Here is a 10,316-nt window from a genome sequence, read left to right as displayed (position 1 = left end):
TTGCCCCATTGCTCCGCGCTCCAGTCTCGTACGCCACTCCAGCGCCGGTCGGACGCTCTGTCAACTCCGTGCGTGTCTCGCGTGTGCCTTACGTGTGCCGTGTGCCTCGACGTGCGCATTCAAACGATTCTTGGCGCTTTTCTCAGGTTTCGTGAGATGGTGTCGGTGGTGTGCTCGGGCTCGGAATTCGGAATCACTCGGAATTGCTCGGAATGGCAGCGTAAGCAACGGGCTGTTAGAACTCTAACCTTAAAGTAGCGGGTAGTAAACAATAGAACAGTAAGCGTTATTTTTTTGTGATAAATGGCCAAATATACCCGGCAAGTTAGGCGCGTATCACATTAGCGTGTGTCCCAAAGTGCCTTCGACGATGAACCACATCGTGATCGTGCGCGCCTTCAAGCCGGGCGACGAGACCGGCTGCAAGGAGTTGATCAGAGACGGCGTGATGTCCTCCTTGAACGCTACGTTTCGCGGGATGCTGTTAAAGGAGATAACCTTTCAGCTGATAATTCTACTGGCCGCGATAATGTTCATCTTCTTCGGGATGCCGCTGACCGTCTGCCTTCTGGGTATACCTGCAGTCGTGGCACTGATGTATGTCAGTACGTGCGTCACCTTCGTCGCGAAACTGACGGAGATCAATGGGGAGATTTCCAATATTCCAAGGTATATTGCATCATGGACCTTTCGGTTTAACTTTAGAACAACAAACTCTCGTATGTCCTTTTTTATAAAGGATAATTTTTGGGCAAGCTTCATAGATTTATTTGATAAATTCAATTTTATCCTTTGTAACTTTATTGTGAAAAATTCTGTTTTAATTAGCATTTCAATGTCTAGCGCGTATACTAGTAAACAAATATTTTTGAAAACAACTGACAATTATTTCATTTTTTTAATTAAAATCATTTAATTAACATAAAATTTACGTATTAGTAGCAATATCATTCTAGGATCAACAACAGTGTCATTTGGGGGATTCAGTCTCATTTAAATATTATTGTTCACAGGCTATACATGTCAAATGCCTTCTCCTGCTTCTGGGTTGCTGAGGCATTTGAGCCTCACTTGATGACACGACATCCCAAGGAGGTTCATTATACCATAATGACAGAAGAGCAATTTAATCAAGCCAACATAGGTGCCTTCTTGCAAGCTAGAAAAATAGTAGGAACCATCGGTTTGTGTAAGAGTTATAGAGTGGATAGGAGTGCATGGATAAAGAGACTATGCGTGCATGAGCAATATCAAAGGAAAGGTATAGCATCATACCTGCTCAACGCTGCTGTACAATTTGCGATCGACACGGGATACAGCAGTGCTAATATAGTAGCTTCTGAGTACACTGAAGAGGGTAGAGAGCTGTGCCTTAAGAAAGGATTTGAGCTGAAGCAAATGTATCACAAGTCTATCTTAGGATCATACATAACGATATTAATGTATGAATTAATCTACAGGATTAAACCTACCGAGGACGATTACTCACCCGGAATAGATTTTGAAAAAGAATTTTTGAGTCCGTTTGAATAGATTTTTAGTATACGTCAATTGAGACAATGAATCTCTCTTGAAAAACAAATGAGACTGATTGACTAATATTGTGTTCTCCTTTGAACAAAATTGCTCGAACCAAATAGTGATTAACTGCATACGCTTAGAGCTTAGAGTATTAAAATATTTTAGAATATTAAAGAATCTCTAAATTTTATATTAACAAATGTGTAGAGAGAGTATTTTTTAGAAAATGTTTTTATGCTTTCAAAATATTGTTATACAATGTCATATAATTCGACAAAACGACAGAAATAAAAGTTTTTTTTCTCATATGCTCTTCTTGGTGGCTTCTCGATACATGCGGATTTCTTTACCTTCCCAGTGTTTATTCTTCACCGTCGATAAAAATCTAGAATTATATTTCAGTTTAAAAAAACAAGTTGAAAAAAGTAACGATGTGCCACAGAGAAGATTTTTCAATGAGACTCACTTTTGTTGAATTTCCTGCAACACTGTCTTTTCTTTTTCTGTAATGCCATTTTGTATTACATCCAGATTCATCTGCAGCCGTTTCATGTTTTGCATTCCCACTAAATTGGTGTCTATTGTCTCCGCATATTGGATGGAGTGCCATACCGCCAATTTGCCGAGTTCCACATCATGATCCTACATTTTTCAAATAATATTATTTCAGTAGCATTACAGACAAATAAATATATTTATCTAAATTCACTTGTCAATATACAGTTGTTGCACAATATGCTATTTTAATTGTCGTTTTCTCTATTGTTAATATACCTTGCAGTACTGTGCAGCATTTGCACATTGTTTTTTCATCTCTTCAGATGCCGGATGCCAGCTCGGTGGACCGTTATTTGTTAGAAGACCCATGCACGGTGCGGAGGCGTTAATTAGACCAACCTTGTTTTCCTATAAGACAACAATTAATAAAATTACCGTGAAGCTCGGCAAGAAGTAACGAAATTACGTACCTTGAAGAATGGAATGTACTCCAGCAAAGTATCGTCGATGAGAGTAAGCCTCGTATAACTCAGTACACAAGCAATATTTATGTTGCTCTTTTCAATGCATTCTTTCAGTATGGAGATCGGATATCCAGTTATACCTATGTGCTTGGCTTTACCGTCGGCCACATATCTCGACAGTTCCGGCAAAGTTTGGGTGATTATTAGATCTAATGAAGGTGCAAATTCAATATCGTGAACCTGTAAATTTAATCCTGGACATTCAAACGGTTCTCTTTAGACTTGCTAATTTTGACAACGTGTGACGTTTTACTTGAATAACATCGACGTAATCCACTCCTAACAGATCCAAACTCTTTTTAAAACTCTTCCGCGTTTTCTCGACGCTGAAGTCGAACATATTGTCGTAATCTAACTCGTATCTGCCAACTTTCGTCGCGATGTAGTAAGCCTTGCGTGGAATTCCTTTTAACGCCTATAATGAGTATGCAGTACAAAACAGTTGTTTTCCCTTCTCCAATCGACAGTACTCAATAATAACAGTAATAATATAATCATTGTTGTAATTTTATACTCAACGTAAATGTACTATAACGCATGCTGTACACAGCAATTATATTGTTGAGTATAAAATTGACATTGTTATGTTACTGTTAATTAGTGTTAACTGGGGTAGCATTAATGTACGTCAAGCAATTATGATATCATATTTTTATATTAAAAATAAAAATTTTTGCACACCTTGCCAAGTGTTGCCTCAGATCGACCTTGGCCGTACCACGGTGCCGTATCAATGTAATTGACGCCTCGTTTTATTGCTTGACGTACAGTTTCGATAGCGTCCGCCTCGTCATATGTGCTGCAATAACATAATTATGTAAAAAAAATTACTGCATCGTGTCGTTAAACATAACACTCGTACGAGCGACAATTTTACCCATAATGGCAGCCGAGTGGACCGGCACCAAAAGATAATTTGCTTACAAGCAGTCCTGTTTTCCCGAGCTCTTTGTATTCCATAGCTCTTACCGCTTCGGGGTCGTGAAAACCCTCGACATAGGTAGGAGGAAACATATCTCTAAAATTATTACAATGAACGCGATGAGGAAAGATTGATTTTCGAGGATTCAATTTTTGAGGTTAAAGAGTTGAATTTTTTCCCCAGTTTTTTTGCCAGACTTCTATTCAGAAGACTGATATACTTTTTTACATACTTTTTTAAACATTATTTGTGTATAAAAGTAATTGTGATGTATGATATAAAGTATAAATAAAATTTCAATGAAATAAATTATGTATATTTAGAATTTAATATTATATTATTTTAAATGCAAACTTTAATACATAGAAAGTTTATTTTATCATTATTCCAACATTTATATTTGATAAAAATCATCATAACGCTTTGTATAAGAGCAATTAATAATAATCTTTATATTTACTTTTATGTACGCTATCTTGAGAAAAAAAGGAGAAATAGAATTTTAAAAATATAAATATAAAAATCACATGGTAAACTTGTAGTAATGAGAATACAAGATAATAGTTACAGTATCTAATGCTGGGAAATAATTATATATAATCACAATTATATCAATGATGTATATTTGTACACAGCACACATACATATACACAGATACACAATTTAATGCAACCATTTAAGACAGACACAAATAAGCCGCGAGACGTTAATGTTATTATTTATTATCTTCCCACTATTTTCGAGAATATTTCCATACATATTTATTGGTTATATATATAATTTCCAGATGTAATTCGTTGATAACGGAGTTTTATTACGATGACCACACCTCACGACAGCAATAAAACCTGGACTGAGCTATTATCATCAAAGTGACCGTATTTTAATCGAGCGTTATCACGATGTTATCATCTCTTTAATGCAGAGAGTGGAATGACAGTATAAATGCATACGTGGAATCAATTCGATTCAACAATTAGTAACAGTTCTGTATGATGTGTTGCCATCTTACAATATAAGCTAGTTCGGTAATACAAATGTTACGTGGTACCATTTACTGATTAAAAGGAAATCTGCTAGAGTTCTGCTTTATCGATGATAAATTTACATAAGAATCTCTTGCTCCTCTATTTTTTCTATTTTATAAATTTAATTTATATAGAAATTAACTGTGTTATTAGCATGCATACATAAATCAAATCTGCTTTTTTTATGGATCTATAAGTCTTATTTTTATAATATTTTTTTCATTTAATCTCAACGAATTAATGATTTATGAATATACAATAAATTATAATATAAAATTATATACAATACGATAATACATATGATGATATATAATTATCATATTTGAGAATTAAAAAAAATTGTGGCTAATAATAATACTCTGATCGAATAAAAACACGTCTTATTTAAAAGTGAACGAAGGACACATTTCTCTTTTTTATCTCTTGTGATTATTTTTAATCTTCTGAACAACTTCGAGAAGCTGCGTTAAAAAATGAGACGTAATACAGATTTACTATATTTAATAATTCTATCATTTCGTTCTTAAATTTTTTTCTCTCGGCACATATTGGTATTCTATATGATGGTAAACTTGTTATCAGCATTTTGAGAGGTTCGACCCGAGATTTACAAACATTATTTTCTATTCTAAGGTTTACTTTTCATAACTAAACGCCGTTCGCTTCTCATCCTTTTTTCTTCAACGTCCGATCAATCATCCATTTCATTTCAAGCGTGAAAAGGACCTTTAGTTCAACATAATTTAGAGAGGTGCAATTTTATGATACTTATCACTAATACCATGATTTTTTTTTTCTTGAATCACAATCCAAAATATACTTGAATTCTGAATTACAAAATCGCGATTTAAAATTGCAAGTGTAGCTCAAAATTAAATTTGTAATATTCAATATTTATTCATTAATATTTATACACGGAGAAAATTTTTAATTATGCACAATTCAGGATATAACGTAAAAATCGTTATACAATATACTATTTATATCATATTCATTGCGAGGATTGCAATCGCGATGCGTAATTTTGCAAATCGCATATTCCAGTATAATTTAAAAAGTTCCAAGTCATTCCTCGCCAACTTCAGGCTCAACTTCGCGCCACCTTCGCGCGCGAAAGACGCGAGCGCCTGCAGTTGCGTCGTCTCGCTTCGCTACTATCGTGCGCGCGCGCTCGCGTTTGTTTCTTCTCTTTCGTCTCGTTGTCGCGCGCGGAGAGCCCGTAATTTCGGCGTGGCCCGGTTTTCTGGGTTAAGTTACCGGACACCTCTTCGGCTCGGCGCGATTATGTAATAAATACGAGGGCTCGGGCGGTCGGGGGCCGGTGCCCTCAGGCCCACCGAAAACCAACGGTCGAGATAGAGGCTGCCACTGGTCAGTGCACTCAGTGCACTCGCTCGTCCCTCGCGTTCAGCATCGCGCGCGATCGCCCAGGACTGTGTCATCATCTTCTCCGAAGGACCGAGGAAAGCCGGTGGCTGCAAGCTTGCTTGTGCATTTATTCGGTAAGTGACGCTCCTCTACCTATGAATTTTCCCTATCTATGACGATTGACGAAAGGTTCACGGCGGTTTCGAGAAGGTTCGTTCACGCAGGCGGGAAAAGTATATATGGAGGACTGTCCGGTCCGATGCATGACCCGCTCTTTTTTTTTCGTGGCACGCCTAACGGATTAACGGCAGGGAGGCTGTAAATCGTGTACGACAAACGTCGTACCAGTAAACAATCGACAAATACATCTATTTTGTATGTATGTACGATTTTTAACGTTCACGCTCCAAGGGGAACAGAAAAGTCGGAATTTTATGTCATTTTGACCTTTCTGTTCTTGAGACTCGCGACCGTGATTACTGCGTTCGCGGGAGAGATGGCGTTTATTTCAATTCGCTCGTGGGGACGCCGTGGAATTTGGAAATTAAACGCTCGACAAATCAGAGCCGTTATCGCGACGTAGTAAACAGCGACGCAGTCGACACGTCTGATCGTTCCACACGGAGGGGGATTTTGTTTTCCGTAAGCACGTAATAAAGCCGCAAGTAGCACCGTAGTCTTGCGTTTTCTCCGTTTATCTAAGAAACGCAACCAAGCTCGGCGAAGTCTCCACGCGCGCGGACAGTTTAATTGAGTCGTCCGTCCGAAAAGAATCGGGTCGACATTCCGGGTGTTTCAATTAAAAAGAAGGGGGGGGGGGGAATGAACGCCGTTAATCCTCGAAGAAGCGGATCGCCGAAGGGGAAACGCGTGTGCCGTGTAATTTAACGTCTTGCACGGGGGGGGGGGATTTTGGGAAATTGCATGACATCTTCGATGAGTAGCGGTATTTCCTGATAATGGCGAGAGAAGTTTTCCGGCTGCGCGGATATCGCATTGACAGTTACTGGCATTTTTCAGGGGTGGAGAGATCTACGATCCGAGGGTCCAGGAGATCTTTGCGTTTTATTCGTCACGCTCCGCTCCGCTCTGCGAGGAGGTAGCACTGTGGACGTCGTACACGGAATTCCGATGCAGCGCTGTGTACATATCGTTACTCGCGTTTAAGGCCGCGACGTTGAAAGCCTTTAATTATATCCGGTAGTGCCACAGTATACACCGGTGGGAAAGGAGGTCAGATACCGGTATGTAACATAAAATTTTCATAATGCCGGCGCGACGTACGCACGATTTTCCGCACTGTAATACCGAATATCGTGTACCGAATTTTAATAAATACTTTTTACATCATCGAGACGCGATATTGCGGAACAAATCAAATTTGCGATGTATTCCTGCGGTGCGCGCCGCACAAAAGAAATTGCGAGCGATAGGCGATTAGTTGAAGTACATAATAATACTGTTTAATTGTAGAGCTCTGAATTCATACACGCTATCTACTTGTAATGTTTTCTCGTGCAGTGCGCATTGAGAATGTATTGCGATTTGATTGATTTGACAAGATCGATATTACGTTAACATAAATAATAAAAATAACTATATTGCCAAAAGTTATGTATATATTGATAGGTACACGCATTTCCCGATATTTATACCAGTTGACTTTTATTTCAGTTATTCTATAAAACGGGAAAATGGGGTGTAATCGATATTTTTTTATACCTCGATGGAAGCTATCTGACCTCACGAGAATCATAAATTCGCATTTATCATTTTAATTATAAATTTGGGTTTAAATATACGACATAAATATCCTTCTTGCAACTTTTACACGTAACTCGACTTGGATTGGCTGTGAAATAAAAAAAAGTTACATTCAGATGGATGTATGGATTAATTATATTCCAAGATATGTTTAGGATCAGTACTTGATAACATCACAAAGCTGCAGTTGCCATATGTTCTTGTATGTATGTTCATAATACAGATGAAATAATTATTTGTTATTATGAAGAGGAAAATCCTAGGCAGCTGCAAAATAATCCCTAAGGATGAAAAGTAAACGTCAAGTTCCCTATAATTAATTTACCGAGTATGTTCGAGTTAGGCTCTCTCCCTTTTCGTCCTTTATAATTTGTCCTGACTAATATTAAATTTGCTTTAGGTTTCCACACGGGTAATTGGCGAGTATCATGCCAACGAAGAGAGGCGAGCAGTGGTACACGGATTGGATCATTGCGGCGGATGTGTGTACGGATCTATCCCGAAGTCTCCGAGAAAATAAAGACGAGGTCCTGCTCCGCTTGGACAACCTACTCCGTCAGCAAGGCACGTCAATTTATCTCTACCGAGAATAATCTGCGCGAAATTCTTTCCGTTCTACATTCACTTGGAAAATCTGACGTCAAACTGGGTATTTGACTTGGATTACTCGTTTACGTTGAACGTGCGTTCGTTATCGTAATCATTTAAAAGAGATCAAGTTTTTCGCCTTTGTTAATATTACCTTTATTAAGTTAACAGTACAACGCACATATATATTGTTTTATTTTAATATTCTATTAACATTTGAAAAGAACGGAAAACAAACAAGTTGTGTACTTTTTTGTTATTCACGAAAGAAAAGCTCTTTGCAAATTGTAAGCTAAATTTGTTAAAATTTTATACTAAACGTATTATAATTTTTTATTATTTTTTGCATCTTGAAAGATTGTGAAAAATTTAAATATTATACTTTTTTACCTGTAAAAACTAACTTATCTTTTTAATAGATTTAACGAAAGTATCTTGCTTATCGATAGTTCGTGTCATGTAAGATAGAATATCAGTTGCCACTTTGATTCGAATATTGTCAAATCAGTACGTGTTGTCTAGCCACCATTGTCACAATGTCATAAATTATTTGATGATGGGGTGACGAACGAATTGATTACATAAGCATGCTAGTAAAAGAAGTTTGTAACGTTTTTCTAGCACGCGAATCGATGGTGACTCAGCTGATTTCCTTTCGTCAGGCACGAAAAATAACGATAATACGTTGAACTTTACATGAACTTGCGTGGAGGGAAATCCTTGATCATCATAGTTAAAAATATATTAATGATTGAATCTTTAGAGATTTTGAAACAAAAGAGTAAAACATAGTCCAGTAAAATGCTACAAACAAATCATTTATATTTTATACGTTGTAAAAAATCTAATGAATTAACATAATTTAAAAATGCAATACATTGTTCGTTTGAAAAATATGCAGATGAAATTTAACTGTTAAGATATAATGGAAAAAAGCCATTTTCTTTAAATAGATGAAATTGTGATCGGTATCGAGTAACTCATGATGGTAAGGAAGTATAATTTATGGTAATTAAGTCAATTTTTAATTTACTTCCACGGTATCATGAATTACCCAATTTCGATCACATTTCGTCTATTTAAAGTAAAAAAATTTGTAAAAATTCCTGAACGTACTTTCAAATTTTCAAAGATCTTTATTTTGGAAGAAAATAAAATGTATAATTTTATTATCTTTGAAATTTCGAGAAACTTTTATGGATAAAAATCAATTGGACATGGAATACCCATAATGATACTTAGAGATTAAATTGTTTTATACTTTTTATATTATTTTATATGGAATAATACCGAGACAGTAGTTACTGTATTTCTTTGGGACTAACAATCACCTAGACAGAAAGAATAAGTAATTGAACTTAATCATTAACACATGACATACATTACGCATATACACAACGCACACATGCAAGCATGTGCGCCCGTGTGACTACAGATATCTAAAGCATGCTCACACATGGTTTCGCTTTAAACCGTACCAAGGTTCTTTCCAAATGTACTTCATGATAAAATCTGCTATCCAATAAGCCAGGGTCGTACAATAGGGTTGTAATAAAAGAAGATGCTATCGCGGGCACCGTTTATTTTCGAGTTTAAGGAAAGGGGAGAGAGAGAGAGAGAGGAGAGCAAGAAGATGAGCGAAGTGCAAAGAAAAAAGCATTTTTTTAAATAATGGTACATTGAAATATGCAAACAAGAGTGAAAGACGAAGATAATCGTAATACATTTTCTGGAAATTTGATTCATGAGGCGCGTGGGAGCCTTCAGTCTTCGCGTCGTGCGTGACAAGATTTTTTTTCGCAACCTAATGCTTATACAATATTTTTATCTCATAATCCATGCATATCACAACATCACATCACTTGTGTCTCTCGTTGAATTTTACATTAATACTACACGACGCATTTAAAGATAAATTAACAGTTTGTAATTGAGCAGCCAACACTGCGATTGATCATACTTTAACATAAAAATAACAATAAATAGTTACCGTTATTATGTCTCTTCTGTTGCTCAACTTTTTGTTAATTGACACGGCTAAAATTCCCATCAAACCAACATTAAGTAAATTTTGTTTCATTAATTTTGTTTAATTTAGTTGGA

General features: G+C 36.6%; 3 protein-coding genes across 6 annotated transcripts in view; 2 read left to right on the top strand and 1 right to left on the bottom strand.

The window, feature by feature from the left end:
* Window positions 1-35: 35 nt before the first annotated feature.
* Window positions 36-1,827, top strand: LOC105829973 (N-acetyltransferase family 8 member 3-like). Its single transcript, XM_012669065.2, has 2 exons — window positions 36-669; window positions 1,014-1,827. The coding sequence occupies exons 1-2, from the start codon at window positions 371-373 to the stop codon at window positions 1,531-1,533; spliced, it is 819 nt and encodes a 272-aa protein (XP_012524519.1). The 5' UTR covers window positions 36-370; the 3' UTR covers window positions 1,534-1,827.
* Window positions 1,737-4,875, bottom strand: LOC105829971 (L-galactose dehydrogenase). Of its 4 annotated transcripts, none has more exons than XM_036292326.1 (8): window positions 4,034-4,875; window positions 3,421-3,561; window positions 3,225-3,342; window positions 2,797-2,958; window positions 2,490-2,723; window positions 2,296-2,427; window positions 1,988-2,163; window positions 1,737-1,906 (listed from the first exon to the last, which is right to left on the bottom strand). In XM_036292326.1, the coding sequence occupies exons 2-8, from the start codon at window positions 3,555-3,557 to the stop codon at window positions 1,825-1,827; spliced, it is 1,041 nt and encodes a 346-aa protein (XP_036148219.1). In that variant the 5' UTR covers window positions 3,558-3,561; window positions 4,034-4,875; the 3' UTR covers window positions 1,737-1,824. The 4 variants fall into 4 exon arrangements, with proteins under 4 accessions (XP_036148219.1, XP_028049054.1, XP_012524516.1 ...); XM_028193253.2 differs by having other exon boundaries at window positions 4,070-4,875; XM_012669062.2 differs by having other exon boundaries at window positions 4,110-4,875.
* Window positions 4,876-5,830: 955 nt separating this feature from the next.
* Window positions 5,831-10,316, top strand: part of LOC105838590 (pleckstrin homology domain-containing family G member 5) — a 149,592-nt gene continuing 145,106 nt past the window's right edge. The window contains exons 1-3 of the mRNA XM_036292321.1: window positions 5,831-5,995; window positions 6,882-7,105; window positions 8,026-8,189. Coding sequence (XP_036148214.1) covers window positions 8,054-8,189 — 136 coding nt within the window. The 5' untranslated portion in view covers window positions 5,831-5,995; window positions 6,882-7,105; window positions 8,026-8,053. The remainder of the gene's footprint in view (window positions 5,996-6,881; window positions 7,106-8,025; window positions 8,190-10,316) is intronic.

Source organism: Monomorium pharaonis, chromosome 9, assembly GCF_013373865.1.
Source record: "Monomorium pharaonis isolate MP-MQ-018 chromosome 9, ASM1337386v2, whole genome shotgun sequence".
In the NCBI taxonomy this organism is placed as follows: Eukaryota; Metazoa; Arthropoda; class Insecta; order Hymenoptera; family Formicidae; genus Monomorium; species Monomorium pharaonis.
Note: the sequence above shows the minus strand (reverse complement) of the source record. Positions and strands in the feature narration are given on the sequence as shown.